This window comes from Parasteatoda tepidariorum, chromosome 3 (genome assembly GCF_982258835.1).
Source record: "Parasteatoda tepidariorum strain Cologne lab strain chromosome 3, Ptep-v5.0, whole genome shotgun sequence".
Taxonomy (NCBI): Eukaryota; Metazoa; Arthropoda; class Arachnida; order Araneae; family Theridiidae; genus Parasteatoda; species Parasteatoda tepidariorum.
This window is the reverse complement of record NC_141757.1, coordinates 53096179-53117332: the sequence shown is the minus strand read 5'-3', so window position 1 is coordinate 53117332 and position 21154 is coordinate 53096179. Positions and strand designations below refer to the sequence as shown.

Genomic DNA, 21154 nt, shown 5'->3' with positions numbered 1-21154 from the left:
CAAGGGACTGGTACACCACGCTCCAAATGTGACATTTAGGTAAGTGTGCACATCAGTGCTAAGTGGGATGGCATATCATCAGGTTGAAACCACAGGCGGTTACGAATGGCAATCGGAACATTCTGCTGTAGTTGTGGTAACACCTGTTCCAGAAAAATAAGATAATATTCGCCATTGTGTCAGTAGTAAGTATAAAAAGTTGACAATACCAGCCCTCACATTCACACAGAATCATTGTTGATACGCATGTGGTCGCATTGCATCTGGATACTCAATGCCCACATATGGGAATTGTGCGCATTAAAGCTGAAAAATTCTGTCATCCGGCATTCTTTGATCAGGAAACTGCACATGATACATTCACAACGCAGCTCTGCCATCACCATTTGTACGGCCGTACATGTAATGCATGTCTGCTTTTTCGGCGTGTGTAAAGTCTTTCCCCTACTCATATACATAATGTTGAACTGCGGCTAGACATCTACTGCCCTCTCCCAGAAACGCAACCAACAGATAACTCCATTTCTCTTTTCTTTCCCCCATTTATGTGTCACTCGAGCCCATACAATCCTATACGATAAATGATTGTTACAATGTCCTGCATCTACACTTAAAGTTTGTACCATGAGTTTGGGACCACCTTGTATGTATGTGTGTGTATTTATGTATATAACCAGATCATAAATTGTTTTTTAAAAATTATTTAGAAAGCACTGAGAATGACTTTTAAGTAGTTGAAATAAAATTACTAATGAATTTAAAACAAGAAAAAACATGACCCATGTAAAAATGCTTATTTTTACTAGTTTATAGTTTTTAAAAAATTATTTTAAGCAATGAAGAATTAGCTGTTGAAATGAAACAACTAAGTTTTATAAATTTCAAAATCATAGGAAAATAGACAATTACAAAATGCATATTTCTTATAAATTTTATAAAAATATAAATGTAATTTTCTTCTTCTGATCGAGTGACAGCATTGTTTTTGTTATTATTAGAAAAATAGTTTGTTTTTAAGTTATATATGTATTATCAATATTTTGATGAAAAATCTTAAAACTAATCATAACAATTACATTGGATTAATATATAATAGAATTTCATTGCAAGCTCAAGTTCTAGGAATAAACTGTATCAATATTCATTTTACTGGTTTGTCAGATTAAAATACATACTAAAAATATTATATGGTATTAGGAGAGAGTACTAAATTTAATAACTATTCAATTAAAAAAAAAGGCAAAAAATGTGTAAAAATCTCATTTTCCATTATGTGAATGAAACTTAAAAATGTTCAAAGATTACTGTTTCAGAAAATTGTCAGTTAAATATGATTATCCTATGAATTTTTAATTAAAATTGTATACATTATGTTTACAAAAAATTGCAAATTTAACTTATATATACTGTTTCAATAATCAATTTAAAATTAGAACTGTTAATGTGGCATCATTGAATATAAAGCTTTTTAAAATTGAAATTTTGAGAAGAATATGATTTTTTCATTTCTTTCAAAAGAATTAGATTAAGATTGTTTTTATTCAACAATTCTTGATCTTTTTTTTTTTAAAAATTATATTGTAGGTTATAGTCTTCTCTAAATGATAATGTTTTGTAGCATGTGAATTAAACATTATTGAAAATTATTGTCGATAGAGGTTTATTCTGTTTAACATTTTACTTCAGTTTAAAGCTTAACATTTTACTTCAGTATATGAAAGTAAGGAATCCTATTCAAAGGACTAGATTTGGTTCTCCAGTCTTCATAAATTGAAAATGGAAATTTCATTATGAAAAAAATTCTTTTTACAGAAAGAAAAAACATTTTTAATTTTAGTATTTTTTATGTTGTTCAGCAAAAGGACAACAAAAAATAATTGCCTAAACTGGGACACTTAACTCTTTTTATATTTATATAAAATAAATTCATTTCCCTTAATTTTATTTTTATATGTGAAATGTTCTATTATTTGCCATAAAATTTGGTCAACTGTACAATGTGATAAAATAAAAAGAAATTTTTAGAACAAGATTTCAACATTTTATTGATAAACTTTTGTTGTAACATGACTTATTCTTAATAATATGCATTGTTTTGATACCTTGAAAGAATAAAAGATTAAGTAGATTTTTGATAAATAAAATAAGTTTAAAAAAAACAAATTGGCAAGTTAAAGGAGTAAAAACCATATGCATCAATCACATTCAGCATTTTTAGTACAATATAGAATAGTTAAAAATTTGAAAATAAATACAGCAAGAAAACTTTTAAATGCATAATTTCCTTGAGCATTAACATTTGACAAAGCATTTTAAATATGATAAGAAAAATAACTTTCTATAAATTATTTCTACACAAATAAGATTTTTATCGATGAATGTCCGATTTACATAATTAGAGATTTGATTAAAAGATCGACACAAAGCAATGAATACCTGATTCATTTGGAATTTGATTAATATGATAATAAAATTACCTTTAAATAACATTTTTTGAACTAAATTTAAATTTATGTGGTATACAAATATTTTGAACAATATATTCTGTTTTAAAGTAATTTCTTCGTAGGACTTTTAAGTCATATATTAGCATTTCTATTTAAAAATTGGATATTTTTTAGTATAAAATTTAAAGGGAAAATTTTTTTGAAAACAAAAGGAACCGTATGCAAAATGACAAATTTTTTAGAAACATATTATTTGAAATTTTAAGGATTTGTGTTATATACTTAAATTGTTTCTTCGTAATGTAATAAATTGAGTTTTGATTTTGTTAAATGCTTTTTTCAACTTTTTTTAACACAAAAAAAATTTTTTTTTTTTAAAAAAAGATTATATGAATTAAAAATTATCTGCATATATCATTCTTAAACATTCCACAAAATGTATAAAGGAAGCAATTAAACACATAACAGAGTTGGAATTTTAAACATGCCATACAAAAAAATAAAGCTTTAAAAAAAAGACATTCAAAATGGGATTTGCTTTGAAGGACTTCTAAATTATTAAAGAATGTAGTTTTAAGGATAATATAAATGATATTTAAAAATTTTTATAAAAAAAAGGATTGAATTTCTTATAAATATTAATGATTGAAATTTGTAGGCAATACTGCTTAAAAACTTAGCTTTGTGTTATTTTTTTTAACTTAAAAGCAAATATTCTTCTATCTAAAAAAGTATGATAATTTCTAAGCATTATTATTTAGTGTTATTTACTGATGATAATTTCTAAGCGCTATTTACTTTACACTGAATGAATGGATCGCTTGTTTGTAAAATAATTCCAGTTTATATCAAAAACTAGAGTTTCATGAAAATGAATTCTAAGGTATTAATATGAAGTTAAAATTGTGAAGAAAAAAACTAATATGCATAAATGCTGCATATGACTATAAATTTTATCACTAACTTTTAATAAAAAAAAAAGAAAACTTACATTTCAAAAAAAATATTTCCTTTTGCACAGTCAAAAACAAATCAATACTTTTTAACTTTTACTATCATCATTACGTCATAACTAATGCTAAAATGCAAGTGTTTAAATTACATCAACATAAAATGTCTTAAAGTCATTATTTCTTTGCAAAACATTTGCTTACATTTTGAAATCATAGGAAACAGGAACCATTTAATTTATAGGAACATGGATTTCTATCCTTACTTTAAAATTGGTTTGAGCACCGGAAATTGACAAACACAAATTTTGTTCTTATTAAATTTTTGTAAATTATATATCAATATCTATACAAAAATTAGTAATATTAAATTTGCAAATGTAAGAAAAAAAAATTAAATGGGTATATTAATAAGAAAGGACCCTATAAATAAACAACTCTCACTTTAATTTTATACATTTGAAATAAAGAATAATATACAATACAATTTTTTTTAATTTTATCTAGTTTTTACTGTTTTAAAATTAACCCACTGCAGATGTATATATGTATTAAGAAAAATTATGATTTTATGCTAATGATTACTTTGTTAAAACAATGATTGTAAAATAACTATTATACATAATTGAAGGGCTTGGGTTAACGAAGTGATAAGTTACATTTTTTACTAAGGCAACATTTTTAGATTTGTGCTTCAGTGTTATTTCCCGTTAGGTTCAGGGCAATTTTCATAAATTACCTCTAGATAAATGCACAATACAATAAAACATTTTATTGTCTAAATGGAAATCAATGTTTTTCATTAAAAGGGGTCTTTCAAACAATATTAACATGTGATTTATCATAAAAATCTTCCAAGCCCATCTGTTTTAAAATTAATACTCCAACTACTTATTGATTCATTGCAATTAGCATTATTTAAAAAAAAAAAACTTTTTTTTTTGTAAAGTAGATAAACAACCTTTATTTATTTGTACAGTTACAGGCTGTGGCATTTATTAAAATTTTAAATAAATCTAACAGTGTAGCACCAACTACTTCTCAAAATCTCCTCTCTTAAGAATATATGTTTTTAAAAATATCAGTAATTGAGGCTATAGTTTTGCTTTTGAGAAAATTAACACTCTCAAAAACAGGCATAGTCTTGTTGCCACTTATTAAGGCTTTTAAGGCTAGTTTTATTATTTTTAAGTACCATTGAAGATAAAATGAAAACAAATAAAAAGAATAGTAGTATCAGTTGCAAAAAGATTAAATTTTCCTAAAATAGTTTAATAAGTTTTATATAGAAAATAATAATTAAAGTAAAAATAAAAATTTGAAAAAATAGTTATTAGAAAATGCTGAAATATGTATTTAATAAATTCAATACTAATGCAAGAGTAGCCTTAACCAATTAAACTTATTTTTACTATACAATAAATCACAGCAGTATCATACATTTTATCAAAAGTTTCCAATTTTAAAGTCAGATGATAATACTTGAATATCCATTGAAATCATTGGACAATCAAATCAAAACATTAGACATACACCAGTCAAAACAAAAAAAATTGGCATTCCATTATGTATAAATTTCTAGATAAAAAAAATTATAAATGTTATGTCTTAAAAATTTTTTCAAAGCGTCATCTTAACAAATATATTTTGATGCATCTGGGATCAAAAGAATAAGAAAAAAATAACAGACTGAAGAATCTGATAATATTTAAATATAAAAACTAATAATTTAAACATATATAATTTATACAGTTAAAAAATTGTGCTGTTTTCATGATCTTCCATATGTACACACATTTTCAAGAACAATTTCTAATATTCACAATTTTATTTATTGATACTTTTTTTAAAAATTAATATTAACTAATAAAATTTACAATAAACAACTTATACATACAACATGAATAATTTTATTCAAACAAAATAAAACAATTTAGATATATGTACAAATTCAAATCATGAATTCCATAATTTAAAAGATGTATAAAAACTGTTTTTTATCAATAAATAAATACATACATTAAAGCGTAACTTTTGTGAACATTCAGAAATGAGCAATTTTAAAGTAGTAATAAAATAGTTATGTATATTTTTCACGAGTTACTCTAGTTTTAAATTTTAATGACTAGGTCTTTTCAATGTTCTGCAAAAGCATAGTTCTCTTTAGAAAGTTTCATTACCTTATCAGAGAAGAATATTCATATCGATCACATTTACATGCTTTTATTTTAGGTTTAATAAAATACTGTTTTTCTCTCTTTGTTTTCAATGAGAATTCAAATTTTCTTCCATACTATAGCTCTATTTTGTGCTTACTAGTAAGCCTTTGACGAAATTGTTCAAGTTCATAAATGCTGTTAGATAATCTGAAATAAAGTTTTAATATAAATGTAGACATAAATAAAGTAAGTAACTAAATTGATAAAATAAAAAGTTGTAACTGTAAACTGAAAAATCATTTTTATGCAGAACAAAGGAAACTTCTTTGCAACAAATACAAAATTTACAAATGATATACTTGGGAAAATATAGTGATAAACAATATTTTTTTACAAATATTACATTTTTCATATCAAAGATTTTCTTAGTATTGTAAGTACAAAAACAAGTATTGTTTTTCTAGATAACAGAAATATCTAGACTACATAGAAATTGTGTTATTTATAACTGAAAACTTTCTAAAAAAACACACTTCAAAATAATGTGGCTTATCAATATATAGCCCACAATTATGGCACAGCAAATTAGACAGAAATATTTTAAAAATTATGTGACAAATATAGCGACTTTTTTTAAAAGTATATGGATAGGTTAAAATTACCTAGAAAACAATTAAAATTAAAACTCAAATTTTTTAAGATAATACATTTTTACAATGTTTTTTATTATCACAGCATAGATTTTAAGTAAATTACTTTATATTCATATTCAACATCTCAGTGTTTAGAAAAGTTTATTAAAATGAAGCGAAGTTAGTTCAGAAACTTAACACGGTGTGTTAAGCTTAACGCAAACACAAACTTAGTGTTTTTTCTAAGTGTTTTTTTTTTTAAATGCACCTTTAAATGTTTATTTTCTTATGATTTTTAGTTTTAATTATAGAAAAAAGTTTCAAGTTAATCACTTTTGTTAGTTTACTTTTTTTAAAGAAGGAATTTATGAACAGATTGTCTTTTGGCAGGCCTTTAATTATTTTTATTAACTACAAATTTGCACTTATTTTAATAATGAGAGAGAACTAATTTCTGAAATACACACATAAAATAGTATAAGAGGGTAATTTAAGAATTGTTGAGGATAAAATTCAGTTATTGTATAATATATTTTGATAATTTTTTACAGTGTTAAGAGATTGCCCTTCCAAAACTCAAAGTGCCCTTTTTTCTGACGGAGAACTCTGCTTTACATTCTTTCAAACTTGGTCTTCGTTTCGTAAAAATTTGGCTGTAAGCTTTTCCACAGCCTACTGAATTAAGCAGGACAAAGAACATTTGCTTTACTTTTCCTGTAAGTTCTGAAAATCACTCTTAGACTACTACCTCTAAATTCAAGAGTCCGATCAAAACTTCTCTCCGAGAGCACTACCTCTGAATTCAAGAACCTGATCAAAATCTCTCTGAGACTACTATCTCTGAATTCAAGAACTTGATTAAGTCCAAATTGAAACTTTCTGTAACATAATCTTTCTACACCACTTCGCTTTCCTGGAATATTTTTGAACATACAGTTGTCCACAATAAAAAACGAACAGGTATTGCAACATTTAATTCTGTTTGACAAAATTTGAGCTTGTAAAGAAGGAGGGTAGCAAAGATATAATGCTAAAAAGATTCTGAGACTTCAAAAATATAGTGAAGTTGCATAGCAAAAACAGAAAACATTGCAGATAGTTGTAAATCCTATGATTTTCCACATCATTGCACAATTTGTAGTACCCTACCTATAATCCTTCAAATCTAATTAAATAGAACTGTTATCTTGTATGAATCAAAAATAATTTCATAAAAACTATAAGTATGAGAGGGATTTGGAATATATAGGCAGGTTTTGTGAATTATAATTTGATTGCTCATAAATAAGAAAATTATTTTTTCTTCCGCGAAACATTAATGATAAAACCGGAAAGCTTATTTGAATTAGGATTGCTACATTTGAACCAATACAATTTATAACGCTACTTTGGACTATATTTTAAATAATACATGAATTTAAAAAAAAAAGCCTTTTTATTTGCATTTACACTTATAAGTTTCATTAATATTTTTATGTAAGTTAAATGTTTTATGAATTTTAATTTACTATTTTTTACATAGGTTATAAAAATTAAAATAAATAGAAAGCATTAAATTTAAAAAGCTATTTTTAACATTTATTAAGATTAAAATTAATGGTCACCTGGCCACTCAAACATTAAGAGACTAAATTAAAAAAATAGCAATTCAATTATTTCAAAGAACAGAAGTTTAAACATGATTCAAATACCAAAAAAAGTTTTCAAACTACTTGAAAAAATAGGAAAGAAGAGATAAGTTTGAACTAAGCTCCTTGCATATGTAATATACAATTTAAACGAGAATGCACCAAACTCACCTCATTGTACTCACCAATGGTAATTTATTTGTGATTGTATTGCACTTCTTCACTCAAAATTTAAACTATGGACAAATTTTGAAGTATTCTAAATTAGACATTAAGTCTAAAACATTACATTCTAGCTTTGTAAGAACAATGGTATTCCTTTTAAAATAAAGTTTAAAAATAAGCAACATCATGTGAAATCTTTGCTTTATAAACATATAATACAAAAGCGTACTTTGATTTAAATACATTATGATTGATATTTAATTTTAATATGATTTTAATATGATTAATATTTAATTTAATAATTCATGAAATAATATTTAGAACAAATATTTCATAAAATTTTTCTTCATTTATAATACTAAGTATCAGTGTTCATAATGTATCAGTTTTATTCCTGTATTTTATAATTCAAGAAAAAAAATCTGAAACTTTCCATTTTTGAACAAACGATCATTAAAAATTTGATTTTAAAGAACATTGATAGTGATTTTAATTAAAAAAGGACTTTAACAAACAACTTTAAAAAGAAAATACTAAATTTAGCAAAACCTTTTCGTTAAGACTTACATGGAAAGCATGAGTAATAAGAATAAGGGAGTGTACATTTATGCTCATGAAATATTAAAAAAAAAGAGCACTAGATTATTATGCAAAAGTGATTTTTCTTACCTGCCAAATGCATTGAATAAAGAGACAATTTCAGTTCTTGATAATCGGAAATGCTTTCTCTTTATATCAGATTGATCTTTAGAAAATAAAATTTTGAATGCTGTGCCCAAGCCTTGAACCTGAAAAAAGTTAAGCACACTAAGATTAAAAAGAAATGTCAAAAACAGGAACTCTTTACAATATTCTAAAACATATCAAAAATAATTTTAAAAATAACACACATAACATTATTATAAATAGCATTTAAAAGCATGCTATTTTAGAATATACAACTAAAACCTGTTTTTGTCATCTGAGGGTCAAAAATTAAAACACTTTAATTGAATTGAATATAAAATGGTTACTAATTATACTTCTTTACACGCAAAAAAAGAAGAAAAAAAATTGAATTTGTAAAACAACCTGGTGTTTACAAGTTTTAACGTTAATCAATATTAATTATATTTATATGAATAAAAATTAAACAATCATCACTGTATAATTATAGATTAATATCATAATTGTGTTTTAACTCTTGAGTAATAAATTTAATCTATTTTGAACATTATTTACACATTAATCATGGAAAACACGTATCTGGTACATATTTCCAGTATAATTTAATTTCAAAATAATAAAATTATATTTTCATAACTTTGATCATTAAATGTATGACTATAAGAGGTATTATTGTATGTATTTTAAAAAAAAATATCCTAAAAACATAAAAACTATTTTTTACCTCAATTATAATCTCAAAAAGCAGGTATGAGAACTTCATTTTTAAAATGTTATAACATGTAACATCTAACTGTTGTAAAAAATTGATGGTCAAAAAGAATTTTTAAGACATTTTGCTTTCATATCTTTTCTAGTAACAGGTTAGAATTAAAGTTTTAGGTAAAAAAAATCCATATAATAAAAAAAAAAAGAAATTTATAATGATTTTACTGTTATATCTATCAATCTTACTGAATTTTCTGAATTACAGTTCTTTGCATTTGGAATATCTTAATGAACACAAAGTTTAATTCAGAAGTAGCATGTTCTTATGGCTTTTTGCAAATTCTTACTGACTTATAAGACTGAATTATTAAATCTAATGCTTAGTAATCAAATTATCACACTTTTTTGCATGATTATTTTTCTACAATTAAAACTAATGCCTTTTACAAAGCTTTATCTTATGTATCTTTAAACTAATAAAAAACATAGCTTGAAAGCTTATTGTTAGTTCTCAGGCATATATATTTATACATAACTACTTATGTATCATTGCTTTTAAAAACACCAACAAAAAAAATTTTTTAACCAAGGAAAAAGTTTTCGACTAACATAAAAAAAGTTATCAGTAATAAAGCTTTTTTATAAAGCCCTTCTTTAACATTATAATGCTAAAGAACGGCACTGTTTCTTAATAGCATATTTGTTTTACTGAACATTATACTAAAAAACAACATTGTTTTATTTTGTATAATTTTTGCTTTGAAGAACATAATGTTGAAAAATAGCTCTGTTTCATTGCAATATTTTCCGTAGACATCGTATTTATGGTGAAAACATTTTGGAACATTATAAGGATGAAAACTAACTGGAAGCAAATGCAATAGAAAATTAATAAGAAAAATATTTATCGTCTATGTTCATTAACAAAAATTACAATAAATTAATATACCTGTATTTTACCCCATAAACGACATTTATCACAGCCTACACAATCCATTATTTTTGATATGTTAAGAAAGTGAAGTCTGAATTCCTCCTAAAAGCAAAAAAATGCCAGTGACAAATACAGCTTTCACAGATTATTAAGAAAATATTTACCTTTTTTTACATAAAAAAATACAATACAAAAATTACAATACAAAAATTTAAAAAAAATTATCCTAAAAATTTCCTATACAAATTTTAATGAAATAAAAGTTCATAAATTTAAAACACGATAAAAAATATGACATTTTATAAAAATATTACAACAAAAATTTAACTAAAATTTTAAAAGAAAAAATATTGTGAATTTAAAATGCTTCTTATTTTTAAGATGATGAATTTCCCCCTTTAATCTCACCTATAAATTAAAAAATCAATAAATAAAACAATTTTTTTAAAATTAAAACTAAAATAAAACCAACTATTTAGTATAAAAAAGCTTTCTAGGCAAATATCTATGAGGCGATTAATAAAAAGATACAATAAGAAAATTTATAAAAATAAACAATTGATAAATTTCTGCTTTCAATAGGGAATAATAATGAAAAGCACTATATATATTACTTCATAATACGTAGCTATTAAAAAGAGACTTAAACTTCCACAGATTTGTATACATAAAATTCTATTTGAACAAATGCTACCAAAAATTATACACTATTTTAAACAAATAATACCTTTAAATTTCTTGCTTCCTTACTATTTCCAGAGAACATAACTTTTTCATCAAAATGATCTGGGAAAGATCTACATGAGCAAAAAAAAAACAACTTTATTATTTTAAAAATGCAGATCCAAAATTGTTTTTTTAAGTCATAATTTAGTCTAAATTAACTTTATGACATAATAATAAATTTATTACCTAGCAACCTCTAAAAGATTTTTAATAGCAACTCTAACTTCCTCATCATTTGAGTCACTTCCAGTGTAAAATAGTTCCTTTTCAAAATAAAATGCAGCTTTTGCAATTGCTCGAAGTTCCAACAAGTACACAAAATATAGATTTTTCAACCACTGAGGACCTTCTTCGTCAGTATTTTTGGGATCAAACCTTCGTTGGAATTCTTTTAAGTTTCTTCCCCAAGCACCTTTGCTAAAACAATCTTTAGCTGAAAAAAAAATGAAATTAGATTATTTCAAAACAATCATTGAAATATAAAAGGTAAATTAACAATCAAATAAAAATAAAAAAAGATTTTCAAAAAGTTGAAGAGATCATTTAAATATATAAACAAATAGCTTTACAAGATTTTTATCTTTTATTTGCAAAATGTAGGAAAAAACACATACATTTAGTAGTAAAATTCCCTAAAACAATAAAAAAATTTTACTTTTTCTCTGCTCAATATAAAATAAAATGTAAATTGCTAAAAAAAATTTGTAATTCCGTAGAAAAAATACAATAAAAAATACATCATGATTTTAAAGCAAATTTAGTTATTTTGAAATTGATAGTGGCTCATCTTAAAATATGTAGAACCTAAGATTAAGAGTTTTATAGTTGCCAACTGTTCAAATTTAATCAGAATATTTTTTTTAAAAGTCATAATGAGAGAGCAATAAAAGTTAATAACACTTTTACCAATTTAATTAACATTTAACAGACTAACCACAAATATCTGGTGCTCATAAATATGTCTGATTTATTCAGATTTCAAGATTTATGAAATCCTTTTAAAGGAGATCAATTTGCATAAAAAACAAGTATGGAATTACACATTTCGTTATCACTAAAAAAAAATCTTACATCCAAGAAAGAATAGCATGTAACTATGGAATTTATAGAATCACTGTGATTTGTTGTAAAAAACTTTGAAATTAAATTTTTCTTTTAGTTTTTAAATAGGATTAAAAAAAGTAAACAATTGAAAATATTACATATAATACATTCATCTAGGTAGAAATAATTGTTTAAAAAATGAAGAGGAAAACTAATTACCTTTTGTATAATATTGTGAGCACAAATGAATGCTGATGCTGGAATGAAGGCCAGATACAGCCCGGTAAAAAGCTCTCTTTTCCAAACACATAGCTTAAATAATAAATACAAATTATTATGTGCATCCAAATTTTTCATTAATAAAAAAATATATAAAAATTAAAAAATTTATTATTGTTTAAATTATCCAGCAATAATCATGTTTATCCACCTTGTTCAACATTGTTAGCCTACTAAGGAACAATAAACTATTATAATGGTAATCATGAGGTTTAGGGACATCTATATAATAGTGCATGAATTAACTCTCAATCAATGTTAAGCACAATATGAATATATTCCTGTACTCGAATTTAACACTAGATTCACTTTTCTGGGTAGCAAAAAACATTTATTTCAAAACAGATAAGGGAGTATTATAGTTTCAAAAATAAAACTTATAACCTCATGATGTCGAGAGGGACTTAGAGCAGATGGAAAATAATCGCCTAAAGGCAGTCACGGCTAGAAACAGGCTGTAGTGCTCATTGAAAAAAAAATTATTTTAAATGATTTAATGCATAAAAAGCAAAAATATGTAATACTACATATAAACCTGATACTATAATTCATATGAAATATATAACATGAAACAAATTAATGAACATAAATTATATTTATTTAAGTGTTTAGAGTGGAATGCTTTCCTGAGACAGACTTAAAATATGGTGCTATTTAACTGAGGGCAAGAATTTGCAAAATATTATACAGAAAACTTACAATCAAGGTTTTACTTACAATCAAGGTTTTTTGAAGTAGTATAAGGCCCGAAATCTCCACTAAATCTGCAAAAAATTGGTAAGAAGAAAAATATATGTAATGCAGTGTTTGTTAGATAACATTTAATAAAAATGAAAACATAAAGAAGAAATAAAGCAGAAATGCATACAGATACTAAGTACAAAAAAAAGAACTATTTATTGGGACTAATGTTTGATTTTTTTTATACTTAAAAATATTACATTAAAATTATTCAATATCTATCAGAATTTTTATTTTTTTTTAAATTGATACAAAAAACCTTATTAAAAAATACAGTTACCTTATTAATAATTACAGTTTTTGAGCATTTTAATTACTAAATATGCACCTTTAGGATGTTTACAGATGCAAAATTGTTATAATTATTATTCTCTACTTTAAGACTATATGTTGAAAAAACAAGAACTTACTACGTGTTGAAAAAATAAGAAAATAACACAACATACTTAAAGCAATTTTCCCTGTATATACTGTTCCATATACGATGAGCTGAAGCACCTTTATAGCCAGTATAACGTTCAGGATTTAGTAACAGATCTACATACTGAAGATCTGATATATCGTCTAAAAAAATGCAAAATATATATATAAACATATAACAAACATATTTGAACATGTTATTATATTAAATTTTAAAAAAAATTGCACAGTTGATAGTAATTTTTCTTAACAATCGAATTCACTAAGCTCTATTGATGAAAATACTATCAGACAAAATTTTCTATTTATTAGATATTTACTTAATTGGTTAAGAACATTAAAACAGGCAAACATGAAAATATGAACTTACAATTGCCTATCATTTCTTAATTACGAGTTGTAATTGAAATAATTTTATCATTAAGAAAAGAGATAAGAGTAAAAATAATATACAGTATGATTCGTTTATTTCTCTTTCTTTTTAAAATTGTTATTAGTGAAGGCATTATAAAAAAAAACTTCAATAAATTAGCTAAACACTATTTATGAGCCTTAAATAAATATTTCAAAAAATATAAGTAAAATTTAAAAAATATTTTTATACCATCCATCTCACAGAATGTGTCAATTGAATCATCATGTTTTTGCCATTTTTTGAAGTCTTGGTAATTTTCATCACTAAAATAAAAATAAGTTTACAATAAATACCATATACAAAGAAACACTTTATTAATGGTTAAAAATTAAAAACATTAATTTTAATCTTATAATAAGAAAAGAAAATTAGCATACATTCAAAAAAAGAGTAATTATTGCAAGAATTAAAAATACTATATCACCTAATTGTAACATTCACTGCTCCAAGGCCATCATGGTTTTCATCACAGGGCTTTTGTTCTTGCTCATCTGCACTTTTTAAAAGCTGAAATGAATATGCATGCATTTTTTAATCGTATAGTGTATGGTAAATTCAAATAAATTATTACAACCAAAAAAATTAAGAAATGAATACATTATAGATAAAAGGGTATAAATATTATAAATATAAAAATAGTAATCACTACTAGTCATTATTAGTAAATCACTACTAGTCATAAATAGTAGTCTAAATACTAGTCATTATTTTGATAATAAAATTAATTTTCACCAGAATAAACACTTCTTAGAATGAGGAATTAAGGAATTTTAAAGCTATGTTATTTTTAAATGAAAATTAACATTCTTTGCAATACTATGCTCTAAAAGTTATGTAATTGTTTGAGATGGGTTATTTTAATTACATAAATATTTTTATTAATTTATTTACAAACAATGAACTGGCAAAAAAAAATTTATTAATAGACACAGAATATAAAAATTTCATTTTTAATGCAGCAGTTGAAAATGGAAATAACAATCATGCATAAACATTTAAAATGGTAGTTAGATCAGCAATTTAAATTACTCTTATTGAAAAAACCTACCACTTTTGTTTCAATATCTTTAGCATAATATTGCCCTTTTAATCCCGGAGGTAATTGCTCCTGCAAAATTTAAAAAAAAAAGTTAAATACATCAAAGTTATGTAGATAAAAATACTTGATAATTAAGAAAAATAAAAAGATTTGATAAAATATCAAAGACATACTTAATTTAATATTTTTAAAAATCCTAATCATGCATTGAATATTTAAATATATAAAAGTGTCTGCAAAAAGTTCTTAGATATTTCCCTCAATTATTTTATAACTAAATTCAAGCAGATGAGGATAATTTAGAAAACAAACTCAAATATTAAGAATTTTCTTTCAATTTTCTTTTACTTAAATCTATCATTTTTACATCATAAGTCCAAATGTTACCCGTTGAAACATAAAATTTATGCACAAATGACTTAAAATTTTGTTCAACAGCAAAATAAAATAAATAAATGATAGATAATGAGTGATAGATTATAAGATAGAGAAGTCATAAAAAATATAAAAATAATTTTAAGGAAAAATTAGAAGAATATCATTTTTTTATTTATACAGAAGGAACAAGCATTCCATATTTTGAATTATAACTATGAAATACATTTTTGAAATATTAAATTAATAATATTTTCCCTAATTAATTTTTTTTTGGAACATCTTGCAGCAGTAAATAATATTTTATGAATAAAATTACATAAATGATTGCTTTCTATTTTTAAATTGCTAAGTAAATTTACAAAATAAATTTTAAAAAATGGAAATCTCTTTTTCCTAACAGAATTATTCTTAAGAAGCTTGAAGAACAGACTTAGTTTAAAATAGAATGATTTCGAAAAAAAAAAAGGCAATTGTTTTGGTTTTAAAGCTAAATATCTCATATATTATTATTGCAAACTTAATATAACAACAGAGGGTTAAAAAGAAAGAAAAAGAAATTAGTTAATAACCTCAGAACAAGTTTTCACAGAACAATCCTGAATAGAACATTTGCTGTCATCAGGCCAAAAGGGGCAACCTCGATTTAAGTTTACCTGGAAAATAAACAAAATAAATATACTGGCTATTTCATTTTGAATTATTTTAAATTAACTTGTCATACATAATACATTTAGATATAATGCATACAATAGATGCAAGACTGAACTGTCAAACTGACAAAAAGGATAAAAAATTATGCTTATTATAGTGTTTATTATGCATTGTTTTAATATGATAATAAAATTATTTATGAAAAAAAAAAAACACTGATAAATTACGATCTGAAAATTGTATTAATGTGCATGTAAATTTTTTTTTAATGGCAGGCACTGAACTTATCTTTCTTTGTCAGGGAAAGTGCTGGAAATTTGCATTTTGCGTTACCTGGTGAGAAACTTGCGACCAGAGTCACAAGGGTGAGCAACATTACCCACGCCATAATGCCACAGATAATCACAGAGTGGGTCACATTCACATGAAACAGAGGACAACACACAGAGAGAAACATCTGTGACCTGAATGGGATTGAAACCCGTGATCATTGGCTTCGCAGTCAGGCATGCTAACCACTTGGCCGGCGAGTGCATATAAATCTGACATGTAATATCAGCAAAATGTAAATAAACTGAACATTCTTTGAAGTAGGAGACAGTGAGTATATCATCATCATCAGCATTGGCACGACAGCCCTTTGTGGGCCTGGGCCTTCCTCAGAAGCTTTTCCCATTCTGCCCTTCTCCCAGCAATTGTTTCCAGTTCTTTACTTTTAGGATGGCAAAATCCTCATCTACACAGTCCTTCCATCTCTTTTTGCTTATGAGTATGCTCAGTTTTGCTTATGCTCAGTGAGTATATATTCCCATCAAATAGTTCCCTTTATAATATTTTAAACAAAAAAAACTAATTTCATGCATCATCAATTTAGATTTAGCTTCGTTAAAAACAAGCTAAGATAATAAAAATTTAATCATTTTTAATAACATGCGCTCGCTGAACATTTCAGTACATTACTGTTGTAGTTAAACAGGGAAACGAAGATATATTAAAAAAAATCATCCTTATTATTCTGTTGCCTATCATCCTTCTTTATTATCTGTCTCCTCTACTATTGTAGGCATAATTTTCAAAATTATCGAACATTACCACACCACATTTACAATTTCATACAGCAGTTTTGTAACACTTTCAACAGTCAAACTGGGGAGCCATCAGTCATTCAAACCCTCCCCTTCCCAGTCTTATTGCCTTAAATTCAAATTACTAAATTACTTAATTAATAATAAAGAATTATTAATTAATAGAAAAAGACCCCTTTCTACTGAATTGCAACTACAAATATTTAACCAGATTTTTTTTTTAACCAGATCAGAGAAAAAAAAAACTAAATGCATTGCATTTAAGTGTATATTCAAATTCAACAATAACAATAATAAAACAACGAATAACTAAAAAAATAATGAAACAATATAAAAATACATACCTTTATATAACGAAAAAAGTCTGTAACTAAGATACTTTGCAATAAGGGATAAATTTTTACATTATTGAAATAATCCACTGTATCAATGTTACATGAACAATCATCAATTCTGCCTTCAAGCTAAAATTGAAAAAGAAAATTACAAATACCAATTTATAATATAAAGCTACTAAAATATTTATATAGCAAGTCATTACAATACTTCAAGGTATTAAAAACTAAAAGGTTAAACAAGGTGCCTGGCCTGGGCTTTTGAAAAGATATAAATCTAAAAACTAATAAAGTAAAGAGCTGTAGTTAAAAAGGAATTAGATAAAACGAAAAATGTAGAATATATTTATGTAATATAAAAATCAAATGAAATTAAACCCCCCTAAACTTGAACCATATCTTAAATTTGGGGAAATTACAAAAATTTGCAGCCCAGAATTTCTGAAAATTTTAAGTACAAGCTGACAATTTTAATTAATTCACTTTTTAAAAAAATCATTATTGAAGCTTGGATAGTTTAAGTTTGTTCCCATCTTTACTTTTTATACACAATACAATTAATTCATGAAATTAAATTGAGGAAAATATGGCATTAATGAATTCCTAATCTATCGAAGTACCTAAAAAGAACGAATTAAAAAGAAAATAATTAAAACATTGAACTTAATGTTTAAAATGTTTTTCAGCTAATATGCTTAACTATCATAAACTAAATCACTTTTATAGCAAAGTAAGTCTAGATAAAAGAATAATTAAGTAATAAGATTCAGCTATTCAATAAGATTAATTTAAAATTTATAAGAGTAATGTAATATAATTTACTAAGGAATGACAAATCTTAAAAACAGATTATTATGTAAGAGATTGTGATGTATTTCAATAGGAAATATTGATGCAATTAAAAAGGAAATGATGTAATTTAATGGGTTCCTAAGTGATGCAAAAACTACAAGGTGAAGGAATGAGTGATAACTTATTCCTATTCATTAGGAGGGTTAATCTGTTGTTCTTCTAATAACTTTAAAAGCATTGTACTTTAAATTCTTTTTCATCATTAGTTTTCAATAGCTTTAAATCTCTAAACTGACTTACAAGGGATATGATTTTTTAAAATTCATATTTTCATTGTTTACATAGAGAAATCGGCAAACATTATGTATATTTTAACAGAGAATGGAATTAATTTAACATGAAATGAATATAGGTTTTGTACTACACATCATATTTCAAAAATTTTGATGGTGGCCAAAAAATGTTTCTTTTAAAATATTGAAATTAAAAACCTTAAGATTTAAAATAAGAGCATGGCTTTACTATAAATATAATATTAAAAATGATTGATATTTAGAGATATTGTTATTTTAGTTTACAAATATGGTATAGGTTACAATCAATTAGGTATGTCTAAATGATAACTTCATGTTTTTTCTAGCTATTTTAATTTAAAATACGTTTGTTTTTTAAACTATAATGTGGTATGAAATTTTGATAAGAGATTACAGAAATTTATGAAGGCAATTAAGAAAAACTTATATCATTACAAAGAAATAAGAAAATACATACTAATTTAATAGATAGTTTTAATTTTTAGTGCTAATTAATTTAATACTAAAATGCCTTATTCACCTATGTCTGCTTAAGTAAAAATTATTAAAATTATATAAAAGACCTCTCATCTCTTAAAAAAATATAAGCCTGTTATCTTCAAAAGTAATGAAATAAAATTAACATTAATATAATGACATATGCAAAAATATCTTTTAACAGTAAATAAAAACAATGCCACTTAATGAAAAGAAATTTTTTGTTTTTAATTGGTTGATTGCACTATATTGAAGCACTACATTATATTGAATATATGCTATATTATATTGAATATTAGCTTTATGACTTGTTTTATTCATTTTATAAAATAAAAAATTTTACAGTACAAATTGGAATAAAAAAGAAACTTTCTTAATTTCTTACATTTTGTTAGTTTTCAATTACTTGTAATCAGAAATATCTTAAATGTTAAAAAAAAAAATGAAATTAATGTAAGAAGAAATGCAAATACAAATTATAATTCTTATAATTTTATAGCATATACCTTCTCACGGCATATTTGCCTATACCTTATGATACACCATGTGATTGACAGAAGGAAAACACATAGGAAATCATGTAGATTATTAGGCAATGATGACAGGATTAAATAGGTAATGATGATTTTATTCATAACAAAATGATGTAATTCATAACAAAATGATGTAATTCATAACAAAATGATGTAATTCATAACTAAATGATGTCATTCATTACAAAATTTTGTCCATTAAAAAATGATTAGGTAATTCAAAGCCATACTAAACGAAGAAAGATATCACGATTTTAATATAATCCAAAAATTTTTACATTACTGATAATTAATAAACATATTTATGAAGTGTTAGTATGTTTTGAGACACCATTAAATGCTTATGCTTAACATTTATTAAATGTAATCGGTACATGAGCCTAAATAATTGAAAATATGTGGTAATTTTTGAACAATAATACTGAGAAATATATTACAGAACAGGATCAACTTCAAGAGTATAACTCTAAGTCAAGCATGGGCAAACAATTACTTATTTTTTTAAAATTTTTGCAAAACCCTTACAACCATCAGGATCTTGGCTATAATAATAGTTTAAAACAAGTACCAATAAAGAAATATTCTCAAGTAATCATTTCAAGTTTATTTTCTCCATCTAATTGTATATTTTAAAATACTACAGACAGGGTCCAAACATCAAGAGTCTAACTCTAAGTCGAGTCTAAGTTTTCTTAAATTTATGCAAAACATTTTGGAACCTTGTCCATAGGGATTGTTTAGAGCAGGTATCAATACAGAAATATTCCCAAACAATCATTCCAAAATAATCTGAACTAGTTACTATAGCAAACAGGGGACAAAAGTTTAAAATAAATCGCAAACAATAATGGTATGAAATAGTATTGATCATTAAAAATTTATTGTAAAAATCATAAAATTTGCATTAAGTAATATAATTGTATCGATCCAAGCATATTATTGTTATAAAACTTTACATAGGTTAATAGCTAACTGCCTAAAACACATTTTGTTTAAAAATAAACAAACTATGTTAAACTCACCTTACAAAAACATCCAGATTTTTTATCATTGGAGTTGCACTCACATAAACAAATAATAACAATTAAAATAGGAATTATTTCCCTTGCTGAAATTTTCAAATGCATTTTTAAATTTAATAGAATAATAGAAAATCATAATTTTAAATCATGTACTATGAAATAGGCGGGTAGATTTCGAAACTATTACTACCACATTATTTGTCCAGTTGTCATCAATAAAAATTTATATCAAGTCAATATCATATCATTTTTCCTTTTATAACATATGTTTCTTTTTATTTCATAGCCCATATCAACAAGTACGTGTCATTTTTTTATTTATGGTTTAGCAGACAAGACTCACGTATCCCGGAAATTTTCGTTTCTTGTGGTTGTCAAGGAGCATTTCACTTGGTTTCGTTTTAAAAAAGATCTCCACCGAAAATATTTCTACTCAAAATACCAATTTCTACTTAAAATACCTATTTATATTTAAAATTACGATTTTAATTAAACAGAGAATTTTTTAAAAGTATATTTTTTTAAACAAGTATATTAATTAGTTTCTGATTGGCAAAGCACATGCGTTTTCGCTGAAAAACTCCGTAGCGATGTTATAACTTAAATTTAATTAA

General features: G+C 24.6%; 1 protein-coding gene across 1 annotated transcript; it reads right to left on the bottom strand.

The window, feature by feature from the left end:
- Positions 1-4782: 4782 nt before the first annotated feature.
- On the bottom strand, positions 4783-20912 carry Ero1L (endoplasmic reticulum oxidoreductin-1-like protein). Its single transcript, XM_087159336.1, has 14 exons — positions 20541-20912; positions 17412-17531; positions 15901-15984; positions 14963-15022; positions 14339-14421; positions 14104-14177; positions 13526-13643; positions 13056-13102; positions 12279-12371; positions 11202-11448; positions 11017-11086; positions 10305-10391; positions 8651-8769; positions 4783-5763 (listed from the first exon to the last, which is right to left on the bottom strand). Exons 1-14 carry the CDS (start codon positions 20643-20645, stop codon positions 5691-5693), a joined length of 1380 nt encoding a protein of 459 aa, XP_087015462.1. The 5' UTR covers positions 20646-20912; the 3' UTR covers positions 4783-5690.
- Positions 20913-21154: the final 242 nt, after the last annotated feature.